This window comes from Pteropus vampyrus, unplaced genomic scaffold (assembly GCF_000151845.1).
Source record: "Pteropus vampyrus isolate Shadow unplaced genomic scaffold, Pvam_2.0 Scaffold2, whole genome shotgun sequence".
Classification (NCBI taxonomy): domain Eukaryota; kingdom Metazoa; phylum Chordata; class Mammalia; order Chiroptera; family Pteropodidae; genus Pteropus; species Pteropus vampyrus.
In genome coordinates, this window is record NW_011888783.1 from 27,530,907 (window position 1) to 27,554,626 (window position 23,720).

Below are 23,720 nucleotides of genomic sequence, written 5' to 3' on the forward strand. Positions count from 1 at the left end.
CATAAAACCTACAGAATGTAGATCATTCCCAAATTACTCTTTTTGTCCTCTAGGTTTCAGAAAAAAACCAAGTTTATTTAACGAGATACCCAAGTGATATTCAGCAAAACAGAGAATTCATAACTCATAAAGCAATTAGAACTTATGTGTGCTTTCTGATATTATACTGTGTTCTCTCTGAGTCACTGTGAATAACAGGCTAATCAAGGCAACTGCAGACCAGTGTGTTAAGACTCTACTGCTCAGTGGATACTCAATAAGTTTAAAGTTATCTTAATTCCCGTTAAGATACACATTTCAGTCAGCTTTGCTCTAGGTAATAATTGCATAGGGAGAAGCTTCCCACTGTACCTGTTACTTTTTCCTTCATCTCCCTATTCACTTAGTATATCAGGCAATAAACCCCATGACACCATAGGGCCAGACAACACAATAATAGGGCTTTTGAACCTCCCATCTCCCCCCACCACCCGAATAGAATGTCTAAAAAAGCCTGGAAAGGCTTGGGATACTTTCTGTATTCAAAGAAGGTATGATAGATGATTTCACCCCGCCTAACTTTTAACCAAGGGTTTGAAAAAGGAATAAAAAGATTACAAGTACTCGAATTGTCTATTATCACTTGCGTATTTTTGTCTCCACTTAATCAAAAATGTGAATAAAGCCCTTGTCAGTATTATCTAGATTATATAATATCAATATTTTAAAATCTTATTGTTTTATGTGATGAATGGTTATGACCAATACTATAAAAATGCCAAAATTTTATAGGCCAAAACAGCTCTCGGAGAACATTTGCTGAATGTCGGTGTGAATCGAGACAATGTTTCCGAGATTTTGCAGATTTTTATGGAAGCCCACTGTGGACAAACTGAGCTTACTGAGAGCCTGAAGACCAAAGCTTTTCAGGCTCACACTCCAGCACAGAAAGCCTCAGTTCTGGCTTTTCTGATCAATGAACTGGCATGCAGCAAGAGTGTGGTGAGGTAAGCATATGCCCAAGTTTCCTGGTGATTCTTTTCTGTTTTGAATTTTCTTATCACAAAGTAATGCAAATCGCTTAAAGAAAATTTCGAAGTTACAGAACTAGCACAAAGAAAAAAATTAAAATTACACTTAATATCACCATTCAGAGAAGATTAATAATAATATTTTAATGTCTTGGCAACCTATTGAAAAGAAAATTTGGATCATACTATATATAATCTTTGTAACCTGTTTTGTTTATTTAATAATTTTGTTATTTATATACTGAAGTGTAAAAATACCTTTTCTTACTATGGTGCCAGAATTCAACACTTTTGTAAGAATCTAGAAGTTTTATTTCCTTGACATCTTTTGTTGATAGATGACTACATGATTTTCCTTAGTAGCCATTTATAGAATCATCCACCTACTTTTGATTTTATGATGTGCTAATGCAACCTTAATATTATTAGCTTATTGATGTATTAATTTGTACTTTTTTTGAAAAAGTACTCAATCTCATTTAAGAGCCAAAGTAAGTCCTCCACTGCAGTATCCAACATTTGGGGAACAAATCCACATTCATCTTATCCTTGCTATTAATTATTTTACAGATTTTAATTTTGTTACTTTTAGTTCTTGACCTTTTTAGAAAAAGGATCAATCCAAATATTTCAGAGCTGTGCATTTCTGCTATTGATGGACATTTTAAGTTTTCTATACATCTCTTAGTCGTGATACTGTATTAATATAATTTTTCGTTTGTTTTTGTTATTCATTAGCAGTCATCGTTTTTACTTACCAAAAAACTGCAGCAATTTGCTTACCAAATTAATGTATTGCATAATGTATTAATTTATGTTTTCTAATAAATTTTTACATTGGTAGTGAAATCGACAAGAACATTGATTATATGTCAAACTTAAGGAGAGATAAATGGGTGGTAGAAGGTAAACTCCGCAAGTAAGTCCTGTTTTATTAAAATCAATATACTTTTTTCTCATTGTACAAGTTACCCAGTAAAATATACAAATTGCAAAGATAGAATTTAAATTTTATTTTGTCTAACAATTAGAAAAGATAAAGCTTAATTAAGATGAAATTAAGACCAGAATTTGCAATAGATAAAAGATATGAAATTTATTGAGCTCATATACTTCAAACTTAGAAGAAAGTCCATTTATCATTTTTCTTTCAAAGCAGTCGAGCAATCACATTTTCTAAGATTGTTGTCACTTTCAGGTTACTTTTGTCATAAATAGAATCTTTGGAACTACTGCTTTTCTTCTTAATTGCTTTTTAATTAAAGTTTGCTTTTATAGAGAGTCTAACATATCCAAATATATTCAACATTAAAACTTAATTAGCTTTCTGCCAGGAAATATAATGCTGAAATTATTTAACTTCTATGTTAAGAGCATAGTTTCTTTGTGGTAATGTGAATTGAAATTTATTCAGTCTCTTAGTATGAGATCAGGAATTATCACTTGGCCGTTGCTGGAGTAGTCCTTTCACCTTTCTAAGTTTTTTTTACATGTGTTCTAATTCCAGAGACATACCCACAATTATTCTTGAAAGTTAATATGTTCTGTAATTTCTAGAAATAAATTTAAAATTTCTCTAATTCTAATTTTTATTGTCATTGATTTATTGTTTATTGTGAGAGAAATATCATTAGCTATTCTTGCTTAAAATTCACATTATGCTCTTTAAGAAAGAAACCTTTTCTTCCATATCTCATTTGTTCATATTTAAAGACTCAGAATCATTCATGCTAAGAAAACAGGCAAAAGAGACACTTCCGGTGGCATTGATCTTGGAGAGGAACAACATCCATTAGGCACGCCCACTCCAGGACGAAAGCGAAGAAGAAAGGGAGGAGACAGTGATTATGATGATGATGATGATGATGATAGTGATGACCAAGCTGACGAAGATGATGAGGATGAAGAAGATAAAGAAGACAAAAAAGGAAAAAAGGCTGACATCTGTGAAGATGAGGTAGTCAAATTTAGGTTGATTTTAATACTTAAGTAAGATTGTGTAACATTGAAAAATAACAGAATTCAGAGTCAAATGAATTGGGTTGAAATTCCATTTTGACACTTATTTGCCCCAATTTCTTCATCTGAAAACTGAATAATAATCAGGTTTTGTGTTTGTTTGTTTGTTTGTTTGTTTTATGATGGTTAGGTAAATATTGAATAGAATACCTATACATAGAAGTCACTTACATTGGACAAAAGATTTTAAGTTTTTCTTTTTATATGACTTGAGGGTTCTCCAAAGAACTATGCAGATTCTTAATTTCAGATATTCTCTTTCATTTTATTAACATACTACATTTGTACAATACTTCAAGTCTTAAAAGTGTCGTCAGGTTTAATGAGACTGATGTATTTCCCAGACACCAGTTTATTATCTGACTAGCTTTAGGCACCTTTGATCAAAGAAATATAAGGCACTAAAAGTCCCCTCTAGTGGAAGATTTGTAGTAAGAAACTGTAATGCGTTAAGTGTTAACTGCTTTGATTGCGGTATTTAAAATGTGCTAGGTAGGAACAAAGGAAGAACGTTTAATCTTTCTAAGGAATAAATTCTCATAAAGGATTTCTGGACCCATTAGCTGAGGCTACAAGCTGGGCCAAATGTTAGCCTGGGGAGGAATCCAGGGAAGAGTTTTTCAGGCAGAGAATAGCATGATCAAGGGCACAGAAGCCTAAAACCATAATGTCCTTTAAGGGACTTACAGGTGCTTCAGTGTTACTAGAGAGCCTCATACGTAATAAATACAAACTAGGATTTTATACTTTTTTAGTGATAGGAAGCCACTGAAGGGTTTTAAGTAAGGGAATGACATGGTCAGACTTGATTTCTAAGTTGTTCACGGTGGCAGCTCTGTGGAAGATAGAAATAGATTTGGGTAGGGCAAGATCAAAGGTGGTATTTAAAATGTGCTAGATCAGTCATAAGATATTGCAATAATTTAGGTGAGTTGTGAGGAGTCTGAAACTAGAACAATGGTAGTTGGGATGAAGAAAGTGGAAAGGATTCAATAAGCATTTAAGAGGAAGAATGAGTAGGGTTTGAAGGTGGATTGTGTAGGCTAAAGGAGGGGTAAGTTTAATTTCCAACTGTCTGGCTTGGGAGACTGCATGCTATTGTTGCACTTAACTAAGAAAGAGTAATCGGGAGGAATAGAGTAAATAGATGCTAGGGGAGGTGGGGAGTATGGAACAGAGCGTTGGAGACAGGAAATGATGGTAGGTTTATTTTAGACATACTGAGTTTGAGGTGTCTATGCAAGAGTTCAGCTATCAATTGGATTTAAGAATCTGAAGCCCAAAGAAGAGTTCAGTCTTGAAAATATAGATCTGGAAGTTATTAGCACATAATTTACATAATTATTAGACAATAATTTAAAATCATGAAGTGGAAAGTTTGCACAAGGGAATTGGTCTAGTGGAACCCGAGAGAACATCAGTATTTAAGAAGAGTCCACAAGGCTTATTGTTGAAAAGGGAATAGTTAGAGAGGTGGAAGATTTCTGTAGTCCCCAAAACCATCTCCAGAGTCAGTGATTCACTAAGAAGACTTACAGAACTTAGCATCTAGTCATGCTATAGCTATGAATTATTACAGCAAAAGGAAACAAAGCAAAACCAGCAAAGAGAAAAGGCACAGGGGCCAAATTCCAGAGGAAACCAGGCCAAGCTTCTAAGAGTCTTTTTCCAGTGGAATCACACAGAATATGCTTAATTATCCTAGCATTGAGTTGTGAACTATTGTTTTAGCAAAGCTCATTGGAGACTCAGTGCCCAGAGTTTTAATAGGGGGTTGGTCACATAGGCACCCGCTGCATAGCATATGCCAAAATTCCAGACTCTCCAAAGAAAAGTAGGTGTTCAGTATAAAACACATTGTTAGCACAGTTTAGGTCCAGTGAGCCCATCTTACCTGTTAGGGTCAGGGAACCCTCCAGATTTTAAGTTCCCAGACACCACCCAAATGCTAACTTTACAAGCAGGCCTTTCAAAGGGTAGAAGTCAGATCTGCAATGTTAACTCTTTTCTACATGTGTAATAACAAAAATTAAGAAAGCTGAACATTTCAAAAATGAGGGAGTGATAAACAATATTAAGACAGCAGGAGTCTAGTGTGATGAGGACTGAAAGTGTTCAGTAGATTTGGCAACATAGGGGTCATTGATAACCAATGCCAGCACAGTGTCATTAGACAGATGAGAGCAAACACCAGACTATAATTAATTTAAGTGATAAATAGGAAGTGATAAAGTAAGGATAACTGTTTCAAGCTTTGGGCTTCAGAGGAAAGAGTAGTTCCTAGAGGAGAACAAAGACTAAGGATTCTTCAGAAGAAAGACTTAGGTGATTTTTTCATTGAAAGAGTCAATAAAATCAGGGAGAGAGGTTGAAGATTAGAGATAAAGAGAATAATTAAGGTGTAACATCTCCTAAGAGATTGGAAGATATTCATTCATGGTGAAGGGGCTAGCTTTGAAGAGTTAAGCTAAAGGGAAGAAGGCAAGGTTATAGAGGGTGTGTGTGTTTAAGGGAAGCTACCATAAGCCTTGGAAATGGACTTGTGTAAAAGAGAAATTAAAGTTGAATTTCACCTTTTACCAAAAAAAAAGTGCTAGAAATATTGATAGGGCTACCGAATGGTACTCAAAAAAGAATATACAGCCCACCATTCCTTGTTCCCTCAGTGTCAGGAGTATTCGGCTAAGGAAATCTAGAAATAACTGTTCCTTTCTTGAATCAAGTCTGTACTGCTAAAGAATTTAACAAGGCTTAGAGGGATGACTTTAGTGATGGAACATGTGAAAATAATATCTAATCAAGACCAATGATAAATTACTGAATCAAATTTTGACTGAATCTAGATAATAATGCAGAGGTACTTATAAGATCATGTACTACACAACTCTCTTAAGTAAAAATAGCATAAATGTAAAGTGTTTTTATAAATCCTCCCAATGTTCTATTTTAAACCAAGATGATAAAAATCACTAGAGTGAGCTTTACTTATTTTAAGAGTACCAATCTGAAAAGGAGACTACATTGAGATTCCTTATAGAAATTATTTTATAATGTTGTACTTTGAAACCACTTGATCATATATTTATATGCTATGACAAATAATGCGAAGGGTATATAAATTGGGTATTAGAATTGTAGTTACCTAAACAAAAGATACCATTTATAACCAAATCTGCTGCATTTGGCAAATGGAGCTGTTTCCATAGTAGGAATTAAACCTTTTTGATCACTATTAATCACCTTTTCACCGAATTAGCATCCCTTTAAAACACTTAATATTATAAATTGTTTCAAAGTATTAACTCTCATATATTTGACAACCCTGTATTGAGATTTCAGTGTATTCTGCTGGGTAGTTATCCCACTAAATTAGAATTTATTTACAGAAATTATTTGCTTTGCCTGGCTTCTTTTTCACAAGGATAATTAACAAACCATACATTTTTTTTCTTTAAGGGAGATAAAAACTATTAAAAGTTGTTATTAATGATTTAGAAATTGTAAATGTTTCTTAGACCAGATGTGTCATTTAAAGTAGTATTTTGGGTTTTTTTATGAGTGTCGAATTATAGAGTTAATTAGATTATCAGGTTTTATTGATCAAAATTTTAGCAAATGTGTACCTTGTTATTAATGTAAGAAAACAGTTTTAAAATTTCTTAAATAATATTTTGGGACCTAAGAAATAAAATTAGCATTTCCTTTAAATGAATTGAAAGTTAATCTTTGTAATGAAGAACTGGTAGCCGCTTACCAATTTCCTAATAAAGTAAAATTTTAACTATTTAATAAACCTGATGGATAAGATAAGCATAAGCACATTATTCCTTCAAAAATAGGTTTGACCTCTTGATTAAAGTGTAGAGTGTCAGTAGTTACACTTATTAAAGAACAAATTTCAGAGAACTATTCCATTGAGACTCATGTGATTCCTTTCAATTAAAAGATATTGCCCTTAATTAAGTCATAGCCCTTTGTCTCAAAGATGATTTCCTCTTCTCCTCACTCTTCATTTCTTCAACACATGGAGTCTTTCTCTAATACTTAGATTTCTGTTGAAACCTATGTGAACTTTAACCTCACAAGTTGGCACGTAAGAGGTTATGTAAACAATTAACTCCAGCATATAGGGACATGTAATAACCTCTTTTGGTTGAGAAACCATGGCTGATAAAGATTCCGTGTTCTTAGATTTGTTGTTGCCTTTCTCTCTGGTCTTTCAGATTCATTCATATATCTTAAAATTATAAGGACTATTAGCCAAAATGTCTTTAAACAAAACTTTACTAAATATTTTGCTTCTTTTGCATTATAGGAAGAGTCTTAGAAATGCCATTTATTTAATTTGACTAATACGTATGTACTTCGATGTCTTATTTTAGATATTTTTGATTGAATTGCATTTTTATATAAACATTATTAAACGTTTGTGCTGCTGGTCAAAAGATTGCTTTAGAATCATGTATATATGTACATATCTATTTGAGAGTCAAGATTTAAGGGTCATTGAACCTATTCTCTTTTAAGGTTTAATTACCAAAAGAAATTATGCTAATATTAACACAAGAAATGTAACTACAAGCCTCTGTAACTTGGTTTCCTACATTTGAAGGAGTAGATAAATGATTGATACTGGTAATACTATTGATATTTCCCTTTCACTTCCTAGTATTGGGGAGATAATCATGCTGATCTAGAAATAACTGTTTATGAGTAGTTGGTGACTGTGTTTTTTAAAAAATGCTCAAAGAAAGTGAACGTCAAAAAAGAATTCTTACTTTTTTCAATCTAAGCCGTAGCTGTACCTTCTCATTAAAGTACAACTTTCAGAAAGAAAGAAAGTAACCTATTTACATATTATGTGCTAGCAACTCTGCTAGTTGCTTTTCATATGTTTTAAAAGCTCAATGTACTGAAAATATAACTTACCTTCCTTGCTCTAAAAATGACTCACATTACAGTACCAATATTTTTGCAGTCTCATCTCCCAGGTTTAAACCCTTAACATTCATAATTTATTCCTTCTTTCATCTCCCTCACTCCTCTCTACCTCATGCCTATCATTTGCCAGGACTTAAAAGTTCTATCTAATATCTCTTATATCTATTAGCTTTTCTTTCTTTCTTTCTTTTTTTTTTATCTTCCTAAGGCCTGTATTCTCCTTCCCTCTTTAATCATTCCAATTGCCAGATTTGCCAATTCTGGTTCTTTTCCTGCTGTAAGCCATCTTACAACTATTGCCATATTAATCTTTGTAAAGCATAGTTCTGTTTAATCTCTCACAAAGATCATATTATTGTCCATTTCCAAGCATTTACAGCACCAGAGAGTTTAATCCTAAACTCACCTTTGCCTTATCTCCCACCTTACCTCTTCATCTACCTTTCATGTCAAGATATGTCAAACTTTTTAGTGGAATTCCCTTCCCTCTTTTCTCAGATTAATCAATTCCTAACTATTCTTCAGTAGCTAATTAAAACACTTCTTCCATATAGCCTCTCTTAGTATAGATTCCCACTAGAAGGAATTTAACCCGCACCACCCTCCTGAACTCCATGACTCTTAATAACTAAATTTCTGAGGTCCTTACAGCTAGCTTCCTAATGTTTGGCGGTTTTTAGTTTTTAGTGTAATGTTTTATGTGTTTTAATACTCTACCAGAGTATTAGTTTATAGAGAGCAAAACTGACTCCTACTCATTTCCATAGGAAGCTTTCAGTAAATATTTGCTGATTGATTAAATACATAAATCTTAAAAACAGGTAAATGATACTGTATTTTGTTATGTATAGGATGAAGGTGACCAAGCAGCAAGTGTTGAAGAGCTAGAAAAACAGATTGAAAAACTGAGTAAAGTAAGCACTTTCAGATTACAGTTTATATATATAATGTGTGTGTGTGTGTATGTGTGTGTGTGTGTGTGTGTGTGTGTGTATTTGTTTGTTTGTTTGTTTTTTGCTGTATTTTAAAATTCTGCCTTGTATGAGACTAGTTTTTCTGGCTGCTAAATAAAAACAAGCTTTTTGTAAGTAATTAAAATGAGGAGCTCTAGAACATTCTCACAGTTAAACCTTAAAAGTTTAATGCCAAGGTTAAAAGCCTTCTCTTAAGTCATTGCCTGAACTTAATTGGGGCCTATATTCTTCACCTCTTCATTTAAATATAAACTATCAATAAATGCATGGTTTTATTTCTTGGAATTGATTACTTTTTAAATTCAGTCGAATTTCATGGTAATAGTTTCAGCATCTTAATGTTTTAATTTGCATTAATATATTTGTGGATTTTATTGCATTGGAATTATTAACTGTATATATTTACATATTTCTCATTAAAAACTGAATTTCAGTAGCATTAGTGAAGTTTTAGGTGAAAAATGTTAAAAATGAGTTTTTAAAAGTGTTATGAGATTAATATTATGAGATACCTGTATATTATATCAGTGTTAGATTCATCACAAATTTATCCCAAAATTTACAGCCTGAGTATAAAAATAGATAAATGCAGGTATGGTTAATTATATTCATAAGTATTATTTGTTATATACTGTAATCAATGGAATTGAGCCAGTTTGCTTTGGCTCAATAAAGTACATGATCACATTGTTTATTATCAAGTATAAGACATGCTTTACTATAAGATAAGATACCTGATAAAATAAAACTTATCTTTTAATTCCTGGCATGAAAAATATTCCAATTTCCTTCAAAATAATTTCTATCGTCATAAGTGTTACTGAAATTGAAGACAGACATGTAATATTTAGTTATTTTGCTATCTTTTCCCAGTAGTGAAATGTATCTGCTCTAAAGGCATAAAAAGTGTAAAGTCACATATTAATTTTTAAAGCACTTAACATCCATAGCTTAATTATATTCATCATTTTTAACAGCAACAGAGTCAGTACAGAAGGAAACTCTTTGACGCATCTCACTCTTTACGTTCGATGATGTTTGGCCAGGATCGTTACAGACGCCGATACTGGATTCTTCCCCAGTGTGGGGGGATTTTTGTAGAAGGCATGGAGAGTGGCGAAGGTAGGAACTGTTAATCTATTACAAAATAGCATAAGAAACCGTATTTTCTAAAACCTTATTACTCCTTCAATGTATTTTGGGCTTCCAGAATCAAATTCGCCTTATGAATAAACTCTGTAAAACTTTGATTCTTAATCCTTTTTAACTCATAATCCCCCTTTCACTGATAAATATTCCTTCCCTGTCCATGATTTTTCTTCTGCCATTCTTTCTGACATCAGCATAAGTTAGTCTTTGTCTTATTTAGTGGACAAAGAGTTTCACCTGTATTTTCCTTTATAGCTGCTGCTCCACTTCTCTTCCTTCCCAATGTCAAGTTTTCCAACATGTAGTTTGTTCTTTAACTTTTGCAGCAAGCATCCATCCTGACAGTATCTCCGGAGGTAACTTGCTCAAATCTTAGATCCTTATTATAATGCTCATTCATCTTGAAATCTTGTTCATGGTTGCAATTTGTGATCACCTCCTTCTCCATTAAACTTAAGTTTTAAGTTACCACACTGCTTCTTGATATTCTACATTTAGATTGTTCTTTTGCTGGCTCTATTTCTGTTGCATTATTTAACATAGTAAGTAGGGCAATTATGTGTTCAATAAACTGTCTTAAAGTTTTTAGAACTCTATGACTAGGCATTTCCAAATGTTTAAACTTCAAAAAGGCCAAAAGTATTGTATCAGTGCTTCAAAGGTTCTATGATGTAGCCATCGCCCCGTGGTGGTACGAGGAGGCAAAAACTTCTTTTAGCACATGTTTTTTGAATACCCACTATGTGCCAGGCATTTCTAGGTGCTGCAGGAGATTCAAAGATACATAAAACATAATCCATGCCATGTAGAAGTTGTACCACCCACTAGAGAGAGGAGATTGATTAATTACACAAATGTCTAGAACAGAAATTATATAAAGGAGTTCTTTGTAAGCTTTTTGATTTTAGCAATGGAACCACCCTTTTTTATTTAAATAAAAATCTTATGTGGGGGGTGGAATGGGGAGTGGTTAATGAAATAATGCATGTACAGTGCTTAGAATAGTAACTGACATGTAAGGATTGGCATATAGTAAATAGTGTTATTATTGTTTTGTATAATAATATATTTCTTGTGAATTCAAATTATGTGAAGTAAGAGTATAAAATCATGTATTAGAATGTGTGAAAGTCATGCTCTTGCCTTCCCAGGGCAGGAGTTGCTCATGGAATTAGAGAGGATACATGGAGGCTTCAATTGTGTTTTATTTCTTTTGAAAAATTGATGTAAATAGGTCAGCAAGTTGATTTAACAGTATAGTGTGTTGTGTATTTTTTTTAACTGATTTAAAATATTTTAAAATATTTTTAAGCATGGAAAAATAACACGATATATAAATAATAAATTAAAAAATTAATTGACTGAAAAATAATAAATAAAAATAAATAAGTGGAACTATCATACTGAAAAGCTCCTGCATAGCAAAGCATCCCATCAGCAAATGAAAAGACAGCTTACTAAGTGGGAAAAAATATTTACAAATATATATTTGATAAGAGGCTGTATCCATAATATATAAAGAACTCATACAACTCAATTGCCAAAAAAAAAAAAAAAAAAAATCCAATTGCAAAATAGGCAGAAGATCTAAATGGACATTTTCCAAAGAAGACATCTTTTCATGGCCAACGGGTACATAAAAAGATGCTGAACATCATTAATCATCAGAGAAATGCAAATCAAAACGACAAGGAGATATCACCTCACACCTGTTAAAATGGTTCTTGTCAAAAAGACAAGGAATAACAAGTGTTGACAAGGATGTGGAGAAAAGGGAACCATAGTGCTTTATTCGTGGGATTGTAAATTGGTACAGCCTCTATGGAAAACAGTATGGAGTTTCCTCAAAAAATTATAAATAGAGCTACTATATTTTCCAGCAATTCTACTTCTGGGTGTTTGCACAAAGAAAATAAAGGCACTAAAAAAGATATATACACTCCATGTTCATTACAGCATTATTTACAATAGCCAAGGTATTTACAACTTAAATAAGTGTCTATTGATGGATGAATGGATAAATTGTGGTACACACACACACACACACACACACACACACACACACACACGATGAAATATTATTCAGCCATAAAAAAGAAAGAATGAAATTAATGTCCGGACAATTGGCTTTATTTTTGCTGTAATAAGAATCACCAGAAATGCTAAGAAAAAATAATAACAACAAGCAAACAAACAAAAACAACAACAAAACTGTACCCTAGACCAATTAAATATTCTTCAATGTGATTAAGGGCCACATCATTGTCAGTCACCTGAGCATGTAAACTTGAAGAGATCTAGGACATCGACGTTTTCTTGAAATTTTTGTAGTCAGTCTGCAACAGTATCCAAATCAGTTCTTTATTAATATATATCTGGATTATTACAGCTGTCCTTGGCTTCTCTATATACAATCTCCTCCTTCCATTACATTCTGTCATCACATTATATCTCTACTCTAAAACCTTGAATGACTCCCTGTTGTTAATAAGATGATGTAATAAATCTGTATTAACCTGGCATTCAAGGCCCTCTACAAATTCGATCTCGTAATATCTTTATGTTCTCTAGTATGAATTTGTGTAGATCAGTTTACTCACTGTTACTAACACATGGGCATTCCTCTCTCTGCATCTTTGCATATCATGCTTTGCCAAATCTTGTTCAATATAATGCTAACTTGCCTTTTCTTCAACCATCTAAATTTCACCTGTCTTTCCAGGTCCAGTTCAAATCTTGGCCTTTTTATAAAATCTTCACAGCTTATTTAAGTGGAACTAATTTTTATTATCCATGAACTCCTAGAAAACCAAATAATTATACCATTATCTTGGCACACTGATGTACACACTATTTATATTTTATAGTCATCATATGTACAACTATTTAAGAGTTTAAATACACATTTTTAAATAGTCCCTAAAATATCATTATGATCAATAATATTATGTAGAGAAGACATCAGGTCTTGGATTACCTCCAAAGAAAAATATTTAATTAAATTCATATTGTACAAGATGCAAGGTAACCAACATCACGAGTGAAACACATGTTGCTAACAACAACAAAAATTATCAGTGATAACTCAAGAGTGGAGACAGAACAAAGTGCCCAGGATCTCCTAAGCCCCCATAGTGGTTTTATGGGATATGCCTTATCCAGTTGCAGGCCAGTCAAGCAATAAGACCACTCTAAGAGAGACACTTGCTTTCATACTATATAATTTTGGGGTACCAACCCCTGACCCTTGGTAGCTCACTAGATATATGACTTTCCATCTGGAACAGTTATCAACTAGATTTTAAACGGTGCCTTCTGATGGAGATATTAGATAGCCATAAAAATTCCAAAACAAACAATATTACTGCCACATTAGGAGATATGAGCCACATTCCTATATATCCAACAAAGAATCCAAAGTTTTGCACTTATATATTTCTACTCAGGTCAAGGAAATCAATGAATTCTAATTTGTTCAATGATAAGAGCTCAATGGTAATGTCCCCCAGAATAGCTGATTATGGGTCATACCTCAGTTTCATAAGTGCTTATTCAAGGAAAGAGCTCTTGTGCAAAGTAATGCATGCCTTTATCCCCGACATCTGTAGGGGTAGGCTCTGATGTGGCACTAGGGAAAGTCACCAGTGCATTTTAGATTTCGAGTCACTTTTATCACTGTGCTCTAACCAACTGAGCTATCTGGCCATTTTGAGTCATTATAAAAGGTCTCATAATTATTCCAAAAAGTGTGTAGACAGTGTTATGTCCAGGTAGGAAGCAGTAAGTGCCTGCCTTTTACATAAGAAAACAAGTTCCATTGGATCAGAGAGTACCAACCAGTGTGGTTCAATGCTACATTTTGTATCCACTTGGCATTTATGATTCCCCCCAGTTAGAACACTGCCAATGTGCTGTTAGTCAGATTCAACTGCAGATCTAAAGTGGAAATACTACCAGGTGTCCCTGATGTGGGAAATGGATTGCTGGGAGCTGAGACATCTGCCCCTGAGAAGATAATAAGACTTTTACACACTATAACTAGTAAGGACAGTATTATGGGTGGCCAGGGCAAATGAGGAGTCTGGAATAATGAGGAGTAATTGCCATGGTGTTGTCTGGGAGTGGAATGTCCAGAAGGTCCTCTACAGTCAAGGATGACAAATCCAACACTGAGATAGCTTTGAAATGAGTATCATCGCGTAGGATTATTCAGTATGGTTTGTTAATATCTGTGAGAAAGGTGAGAAGAGAATTATTCACACTCCAACAACCCTCTCACCTTCTGTGGTCAGACCCTCTATGGACTATGCCCAAGCAAAGTCCGTCAGTATCTTCAGGGATGATACCAGTCTCCTTTTTTTCTGGAACAGTAAGTTCCCTATGAAACCAGTAGCTGCCATTTTCCCCCCAAAGATGTCCTCCAGGTAGACTATACTTTATGGGTATAAGGACTGCAGCAGAATCTCCTGTTTATAGTGTGAATGTGTAATAAAAATTAAGAACTGTTTGGAGTAAAGAGAGAATCAAAATTGCCCTTCTTGTGGGCGTAGCTGGCAAGTATAATCTGGAAAGCAGGAAGATATGGACATTTGTATGCATCTATTCATTTGTATGAACAACAGGAACCTCCAAGCCACCCTTTGAGATCATGACAGATACGAAAGAAAGGAATATGTTGAGGTATAAAAACTCGGGCTGGGATACCAAGTATTCTTCATTTCCCCTCTTCAACTCCAGGATGCCAAGGAACTTTACTAAAGTGAAGGGACCTTTATGAGATATAAGCAGTGTTCAAAGCATAAACAGTAGAGGGCAGCCTGACCAAAGAGACTTACACAGGTCATTGCTGAAGGGGTTGATGCAGCTATCTATCCTTGGGAATGCCTTTCCAACATCCTTTACAGCCTGTGGATAAGAGGACCAGCCACCCAAAACCATGTTGGCAAGCCATTGTTGAATGGTAGCAATTATGAAAGGAATTCCAGTTGTTCGATTGTATCATTTCTGCAAAAGCCAATATGTAACAAATGTTTCCGTCTTAACAATATGTATATTGTCTGCACATGCAAGAGGCATAGTGACTTCATATCCCAAAAAAGGTGTATACCGTTTAATGGCTAGAGGAAATCGGATACCCCAAAGCTAACAAATGCCATCAGAGCCTCTTTGTCAGAGGCTTTGGTCATAGACACTTGTACTGCTAGAGTCAAACAGAAGTGATCAAACAGGGTTGTTAAGTTGTGAAATGGTGTTTCTCAGTACCCATACTTGAATTTATTCTTATTTAGGAAATGAAATCTCTTTCTCCTCCAGGTATGCATCTCTGTTACACAATCTTGGCAGGCTTTGTAAGTATATCTGGGTTTTGGCAACATATCTGACCAACAGTTACAGGAGCTACCAGTAGAGATCTCAATAAATATGTCTAGCTGATATGTGGACAATCTGTGCAAGACTTAAATACCCCAATATTTCCATGTCAGTTATGCAATCTGATGAAGGAACAACTGGAGTTCACACAAAAGGTCCAAAAGCTTTTGCCATGACTGAGATTCTTTTCTTTTCGGCCGTAGATAACACCGAATCTCAACCACAACAGAGAAACTTGTTTGCCAAGGCTGTTTTGCATTCTGGAACAATAGATTCTTGGTCCTTCATTTCTAGCAAGCTTATAAATGTTTGAGGCTCTTCTCTTTTCTTGCATAATGAATTGAAGAGTATGGTTAGTGATTCCTTAGAGAGAAGCCAGGACTGAGCCCAGCCCTCTTTTCCCTCAAGTTTGAAAGAGCCCAGATGAGGAAACAGGAAAGCCTGGCTTTAGGAGTTGAATCAAACTTAGGAGGTGGAACTGATCTCATTTCAAAAGAGTCAAGATGATATAAGATATTTTCCTTGGTTTGATTCTCCTAGTCCTTTTCTGAAATCTAGAGGCTATGAAATCTGATCAGACGGTTTGTGGGAGTGAGGCTAAATATCTCTAATCTCTGAAGGAGATTCCTCCCCACGGACCTTCTCCCTAATCTTCTAGTGACTTACCCTGTCCTAACAACTTTTCCAGCATGTGAACCATTCAATATTCTGTGTCTCATCTCACAATTCTCTTTTCCACAACCTCGGTGTTGCCTCATATAAAAGAGAGAGAGTAGAAGTTTGTCCTACTTTCTCTTCTAAAGGGGCTGCCTTGACCTTTTCTAGTTCTCCCTCCCTCTTAGGACTCATGAAAATCTAGAAGCTGGTAAGGAGGAGAGTCAGGACTGAATTTCAAGCCACCTTGTCACCATTAGTCACCTTCTTTAACATACTACCTTAGAACTTCTCTCATCTTTGGGCATAGCTACTGAGAGCATCCTAACTCCACCAAGTGAATTACCACCAAGCCTGAGGATAAATTCTTCTATGCCTGGGTGCTCCCCTTCCACAAATCCATATCATCAGGACTTTGTGGGACATCAACTGTTGTATAAGATGCTTGGTCACAAACCCCAGTAATGATACACATAGTGTTAATAGCAGCAAAGTTTATTAGTGAAAGCAGCTTACAAGAAGAGAAATAACAGTACACAGGATCTCCCAGCTCCCATAATGTTTCCACAAGACTTGGGTGTGTGACAAGAACACTCTGGAAGACAAAACACTGTACCCCACTCATTGCTCTGTATTTGTGGGTTAGTGTGAGAAAGGATGGAAAGTACTTAGTTTCCTTAAGTTACAGCAAATAGATCAAAGGTATCTTTAGGTCTAGGAACAGTGCTAGGGAGTGTGCATACCAAGTGTCAAAGTCTATATACCGAGGACCCTTTGAACAGTGTTGACATCATCTGGCTAACGGCCCTGCTATCCATCTGCTGGCACTCAGGAAGAAAGTCCCCGTGGCTGCTCAGCTAAAACCAAGTGTCTGTTCCCCTTAAATTCACTATCCTTTTTTTAAAATCATGTGGGGTATATTAGATTGTAGATGAATAATTTATTCATTATTAGAAGGAAAATGAAAAAAGTTCATAATTAATTATATGTATATACTGTGATGTGAATGTTACTTTTTCATTTTGTATTATGATATGGTTACAGCATTAGGTCTAAAAGTATAAAACCTAATTCCTGTTATGAATATATGGGGAAATTTTACCTAAAGGGTGAAAGTAATATGATATCAGTCATCTTTTAAACAATTCCTGGAGCAGACTTGGAAGAAACAATTCTAGATAGACAACTGATAAGAATCTACTTCTTTAGTCTTCTCCATAGTGAGAGCAAAATGTCTCAGGAAATGGATTGGAGTAGCACTATCAACATGAAGACAGTTAAGGAACTGTGAAAGTACTCCTGAGGTTATGCCATATTGAATGCGTAAGGGCCTTTGAACCCTGAAAGGAAGCCATTAAACAGAGACCTGTATTCTAAATGCCAGTGTTTTTATATTTCTTGCATTCTTTATCTGTGTTTTACTTAGAGTTTAGTAAAATCTATTAAAAAGTTTAGCCTGTTTCAGCCCAACAAAGGAAAGCCAAAGGAAAAAAAAAATTCACTTGAACCCAGTAATGGGACTCTGGGGTCCAGTGACACCTATTAGGTGAACTGAGAGGGTTCAGAGGGATTCTGATAAAACTTAAGAAAGCATTGTCTCTTTCCAGTACAAACTTGCTGCTTTTAGGATTTGTTTTCATTGGGAAATGGCATTTCTTTGTCATTATGTACTTGTAGTTCCTACTAGGGAAATTAATCAAATGAACAACACTCCCTGTTTCATCTCTGTCTTTTTCTTTAGTCTGTTTTGGAGATGTTATTAATCCTCACTGACACATGTCAAAGAAGTAAGGGCTGGAAAGAACAGGGACTGGGAAATCAAAGATGGAAAACTAATATTAAAGAATCATTTTGTACTAAATATCCTATTTTTTAAAAAACAATTTTACAATTTAATTAGAGGTTTAGCTATTTATAATTAAGCAATTATATAAATGTTAAAGGCAACCATGAACAGGCTGTTAAAAATGTATCATTACTCAATCTACTTTGTTAGATACAAATGGGAAATCATTTACTCTTCTCAAACCAGTAAAAATTGGTTGGTTGCTTAGTTGGTTGGTTGGTTGGTTGATTGGCCAGTTGATTTGTTTTTGAATCTATGATAAGGTTTTTGAGAGACTACTTCCCAGAATAAATCAAGCTCAAATATTAGTAGTACTTCCTTATGGGTCAATAACTTATATAAAGTTAAGGAAACTTATGAGCACGGGAATATGAAGAGAATATTTGTGACTCTTTTAACATGTACCTAATTGGAGGTAATTTGCAGAGGTGCATAAAGATCATATGAGATATGAGATTTTTTCTGACTGCTTATAAGATTTTCTCTATCATTGGTTTGGAGCAATTCGATTATGATATGTCTTGGTGTATTTATCTTCATGTTTCTTTTGCTTGGAGTTTGTTGAGTTTCTTGGATCTGTGGTTAATAGTTTTCATCAAATTTGGAAATTTTTCAGCCATTTTTTCAATTTAATGTCTTTGCTCATTCTACTATTTTGTCAGTTCAGGGTCAGTTTTTATTAATTTATTTTTCTAATTATGTGTCATGTTTTTCTGCATTCTTGCATGCCTTCTAATTTTGATTGGATGAAAGACATTATGAAATTTACTTTGTTGGGTATAAATATTTTTGAGCTTTGTTTATCTGAAACACAGTTAAGTTAGTTAGGAAAAGTTTGATCCTTTCAGGTCTTGCTTTTTAAATTTGTTAGGCAGAACTAGAACACTGTTCATGCAGTCTAGGGGTAATTATCCCCTAACTACTGAAGCAAATCCGTCTGAGTTCTCTCCCTAATGCCTGTGAATCTTGAGGTTTTGCAGTCTGGTTGGAAGGAATAATAGTAATTCCCAGCCTGTGTGAGCACCTGGCACTGTCACTGTCTAATTCTTTAGAGTAGTTTTTTTTCCCTGGTCTCTGGTAGGCTCCTCACATGTATATCCACTGATCATTATTCAGCTGAATACTCAAGAGGTTGTTCCTCTGATATCTCTGTAGTTCTCTCTCCATGCAGCTCTCTCCTCTCTAGTACTCCCCTAGCTCTCTAGCCACTTTGGTCTCCCATGGACTCTCAATTCCATCTCTTCATCTCAGAGAGTCTGCCAGATTCCTTCTAGATTCCTCCTCCCTGAACTGTATCCTGGAAACTAACCCAAGGCATTAAGCTGGGGTGACCATAGGACTTACTGTATTTGTTTTCTTTGTTATCTTATGTCTTGTTTCTTGCAAACTGGTATTTCATATATTTTGTCTGTTTTTTGGTTGTTTTATGCAACAGAGTTAATCTAGTTCCTATTTCTCAATATTGGCCAGAAGCATAAGTCTGAGATATAGGATTTTAATTTGAGGGAGAAACTAATTTCAAGAGAAGTGGGTGAGAGCTATTTCAAACATTAATAGAGATTTGATTAAGTTAATTATGATATATCCATATAACAGAATATTATGCAGCCAATTGAGTTTATCATGGAAAGCCATCTAAAGTCTATAGTAAAAATATTAAATTCATCCTTTTCTTTCATTATTCAAGAAATATTTATTGATCCCCTGTTTCATAGCAGCCACCATGTTAGGCATTTGTGATCCAATAATAAGCAAAATAGACATAGCCCTGCCTTTAAGTAATGCTTGTTGATTTCAATTCATAGTGCGTGGGTGTGGAATAGAATAGGAAATAATCAGGTTATATGTATAATGGTAAATTCTGTGATGGAAATGTATAGAATGACATTCTAAAGTGAGTGGAATGGGGACCCTACTTTAAACAAGGTGATCAGAGAAAACCTCTGTGAGGAAATGACAATCTGAAACAAAGGATAAGGAGCCAGTCAACAAAACAGTATCCCAGGAAAAGGAAACAGCAAGTGCAAAGACCTCAAGACAGAAAAGAACAGTATGTTGGCAAAGCTGAAAAAAAGGAAGAAAGGAAAAGCAAAGTTAGCAAGGACAAGAGTGGTTAGAGGTTGTAGAAGTTTTCAGGAACCTCATCATGCATGCCTTGCCTTAGAGATTGGATTTTTTTCTAAGTTGCAGAAAGTAAATAGTAATATCCTACTTCTGTAATAGTGTAAAAGTATAGTCAGATATGTGCATATAAGATTTCTGGAAGAATCTTTCAGAGACATGATTGATGAACCACGGCTACTTCTAAACGGTTGAGATAGGAACTAAGGGAGTAGGACACGATGGGTTTACTTTCTAACTCTCATTTCCAAATATTTCACCTTGAATGTATGTTCCTTTTTGAATAGAATAAAGTAGTAGATTTGTATTTTTAAAAGAGTTCACATAAATGATTTTTAAAGCATTGATCAAAAATAGGAGCCAGACATTCACAAAGGAGAAATACCAATAAACCTATGAAAAGATGTTCAGCCTTACTTGTGATCAAAAAAAAAACAAAACTATTTTGTTTTCAGATATTGGCAAAGACAGGGAAAAAAAAACAAAAAACACTTGTAGTATTCCATTTCATTGAACATGTAGGCAAACAGATGCTCTTGTGTGTGTACTTCTGGTGTGAATTTATATTGATCTAGACTTCCCAGAGGGAAGTTTGACAATATATTTCAAAAACACTGAAAAGTACTCAGTAAGCTCTGAGTACTCAGTAGGAGTCAGTAAGTTTTTGTTTGTTTGTTTGTTTTTTAGAAATTCGTCCTAAGGAAGTAAATCAGGAAAAAAATTAAAAATCCAAAGATACAGATACAAGATCAGTCATCATTTTATAGTGTTGTTTATATTAATGAATAACTGATATATTCATTCCTACTAATAGGCATGAATAGAAGACTGATTATTTAAATTATGATATATTCTATTGAATAATCTGTAGCTATTAACATTTATGGAGTAGTTATATATTTATTGACACATCAAGATCTTTACAGAGTATTATTCAGTAGAACATGTAGGTTATAATGTTATGAATATAATATGATTTCCTTTTTACAATTCATAGGTTTAAGTGAGTATTATGTGTATGCATAGAGAAATCCTGGAAGGATTTATACGAAAATGTTAATAGTAACTTTTACTGTGTATCAGGACTTTTAATATTTTTTTATATTTTAATGCTTTGTAATGATTAATTACAAAATTACATTAATTTTCCAATGATCAAAAAATCTAGTGTATAAGAAATGAAGAAATGGAGAGTATTAAGTATCTAGAAAAGTTGTTAAAATACTTCTACATGTAACTTGATAAATAGTACTAAAATATAGTATTGGTTTGATCTGGAGTAACTGATCATAATACTTTTCAATTTTTGTAGGACTTGAAGAAATTGCAAAAGAAAGAGACAAACTAAAAAAGGCAGAAAGTATCCAGATTAAAGAAGAAATATTTGAGACTTCTGAGGATATGTTAACTTGTTCAAATTCAGATCATTGTGAACAAAAGGAAGATCCAAAAGAAAAAGATAACACAAATTTATTTCTTCAGAAACCTGGCTCTTTTTCAAAATTAAGCAAGCTTTTAGAAGTAGCTAAGATGCCTCCCGAGTCAGATTTAATGACCCCAAAATCAAATAGTAGTGCAAATGGATGCACATTGTCTTACCAAAATAGTGGAAAACATTCATTAAGCAGTATTCAGTCAACAGCAACACAAAGCAACATGGAAAAGACAGACTCCAATAACCTGTTCAATACTGGCTCAGGCGGTTCAGGGAAGTTCTACAGCCCTCTCCCCAATGACCAATTGTTAAAAACACTGACTGAAAAGAACAGACAATGGTTTAGCCTTTTGCCAAGAACACCTTGTGATGACACTTCACTTACCCATACTGATATGTCAACTGCTTCTTTAGTGACTCCTCAGTCTCAGCCACCATCTAAATCATCTTCACCTGCCCCAGCTCCTCCTCTTGTATCATCTTCTCAGAATCCTGGTGGCCTAAATCCATTTGCTTTATCACCTCTCCAGGTTAGTACTGCTAATTGTAAAGGTTTTCTTTTGCTTTATTTGATCTCTGACCCCATGAACTTCTTCACAAGAGGAATCGGTTGAATATTTATAATGTTATTTCTGCTACAGTTTGAAAACTGAAGAGAGTCAGAATTGCTATCACCAAGCTTCATCAGAACTACGAATTTCTAGTCTAAATCTAGACAAAAGCTTCTTAATTATGTTTTAATACTACTTTTACAGTATATCTGAAAGGAAATTACTTTAGGAAGCAAATAAGAACACGAAATTTGGCATTGTTCTTATTATATTTAGTTTTCCTGTAATTGTGATAAGTGAGAGTGTATTTTCAATATTTTAAAAATATTTTCAGATTCTAAACATTTCTCTGAACTTCTTAGATTGTTCGCCTTTTAAATTGTTTTGTTTTTTGCAGATGAAAAGTGGAGTATCTATGATGGGACTTCAGTTTTGTGGGTGGCCCACTGGCATGCTTACTTCTAATATTCCATTTACATCACCTTTACCTAGTCTGGGATCAGGGTTAGGATTATCAGAAGGAAATGGTAATTCATTCTTGACTCCCAATGTTGCTTCAAGCAAAAGTGAATCTCCAGTACCACAGAATGAAAAAGTCTCTTCAGCTCAACCTGCAGCTGTTGAAGTAGCAAAACCGGTAGATTTCCCTAGCCCGAAACCTATCCCCGAAGGTAGGTACATTCAGGTGGTAGGTACACTGACTTTATTTCATTGTTATAGATTCCTGTATTAAAACTGAATCTTTGATGGTTTTATAAATAGTTATAAATCTTTTGATTGGCATTGTGCCATTACTTCATATTCAAAATATTTGTAAAAGGTCTACATATTTATCTCGACTTAGAAATGCAGTTTGGTTGGTGGAGAATTATTGACCCTGAGGACCTAAAAGCTTTGCTCAAAGTGCTACATCTCAGAGGAATAAGGGAAAAGGCATTACAAAAACAAATTCAGAAACACTTGGATTATATTACTCAAGCCTGCATCAAGAATAAGGATGGTATGTTCCTAAAAAAGATTTCTACTGTCTTGCTTAGTTATAAGAATTAATTCTTTTATGTTAAAATATATTTTGAAATGTCTTAATTCTTACTATTTATGAATATTTTTTCTATTTTTCTCAACAAATAGTAACTATTTACATTTCTTAAATTTGTATTACTTTCTTAGTATTTTTACAACCTGCAGACATATTGTTTTGTTTCTTAGAAAAGAACATTCCTACTTTTAAGAGTAAGCTGCATACATATGCAGAAGTGCATTTTTCTGTATTAAGTTACATGTACATGTTACCCCGGAATTTTGTTCACATTCTGGAAAAAAATCGTTGAGGGATAAAGTGGATTTTAAAAATAATTTCTTTTTAAATGTAGTTGCTATTATTGAATTAAATGAAAATGAAGAAAACCAGGTAACTCGAGATATTGTGGAGAACTGGTCAGTAGAAGAACAAGCAATGGAAATGGATTTGAGTATTCTTCAACAGGTAGAAGATCTAGAAAGGAGAGTTGCATCAGCAAGTTTGCAAGTGAAGGTAAAAGTGACTTGGAATAAAATCTGTCTTTAGGATAATGGAAGGTAACTAATATTCATTATATGCCTGATATGTGCCAGTTACTGTACTGAATGTTTTCACTTTATCTCATTTAA

General features: G+C 34.2%; 1 protein-coding gene across 21 annotated transcripts in view; it reads left to right on the forward strand.

Annotated features, from left to right (window-relative positions):
- The window catches only part of BAZ2B (bromodomain adjacent to zinc finger domain 2B), a 292,747-nt gene that overhangs the window by 249,632 nt on the left and 19,395 nt on the right, over positions 1–23,720 (forward strand). For all 21 annotated transcript variants that reach the window (XM_011358820.2, XM_011358863.2, XM_011358829.2 and 18 more), the window contains 9 exons: positions 772–986; positions 1,855–1,929; positions 2,724–2,967; positions 8,822–8,884; positions 9,922–10,066; positions 21,397–22,049; positions 22,468–22,741; positions 22,915–23,070; positions 23,444–23,604. In XM_011358820.2, the coding sequence (XP_011357122.1) occupies positions 772–986; positions 1,855–1,929; positions 2,724–2,967; positions 8,822–8,884; positions 9,922–10,066; positions 21,397–22,049; positions 22,468–22,741; positions 22,915–23,070; positions 23,444–23,604 (1,986 nt within the window). The remainder of the gene's footprint in view (positions 1–771; positions 987–1,854; positions 1,930–2,723; positions 2,968–8,821; positions 8,885–9,921; positions 10,067–21,396; positions 22,050–22,467; positions 22,742–22,914; positions 23,071–23,443; positions 23,605–23,720) is intronic.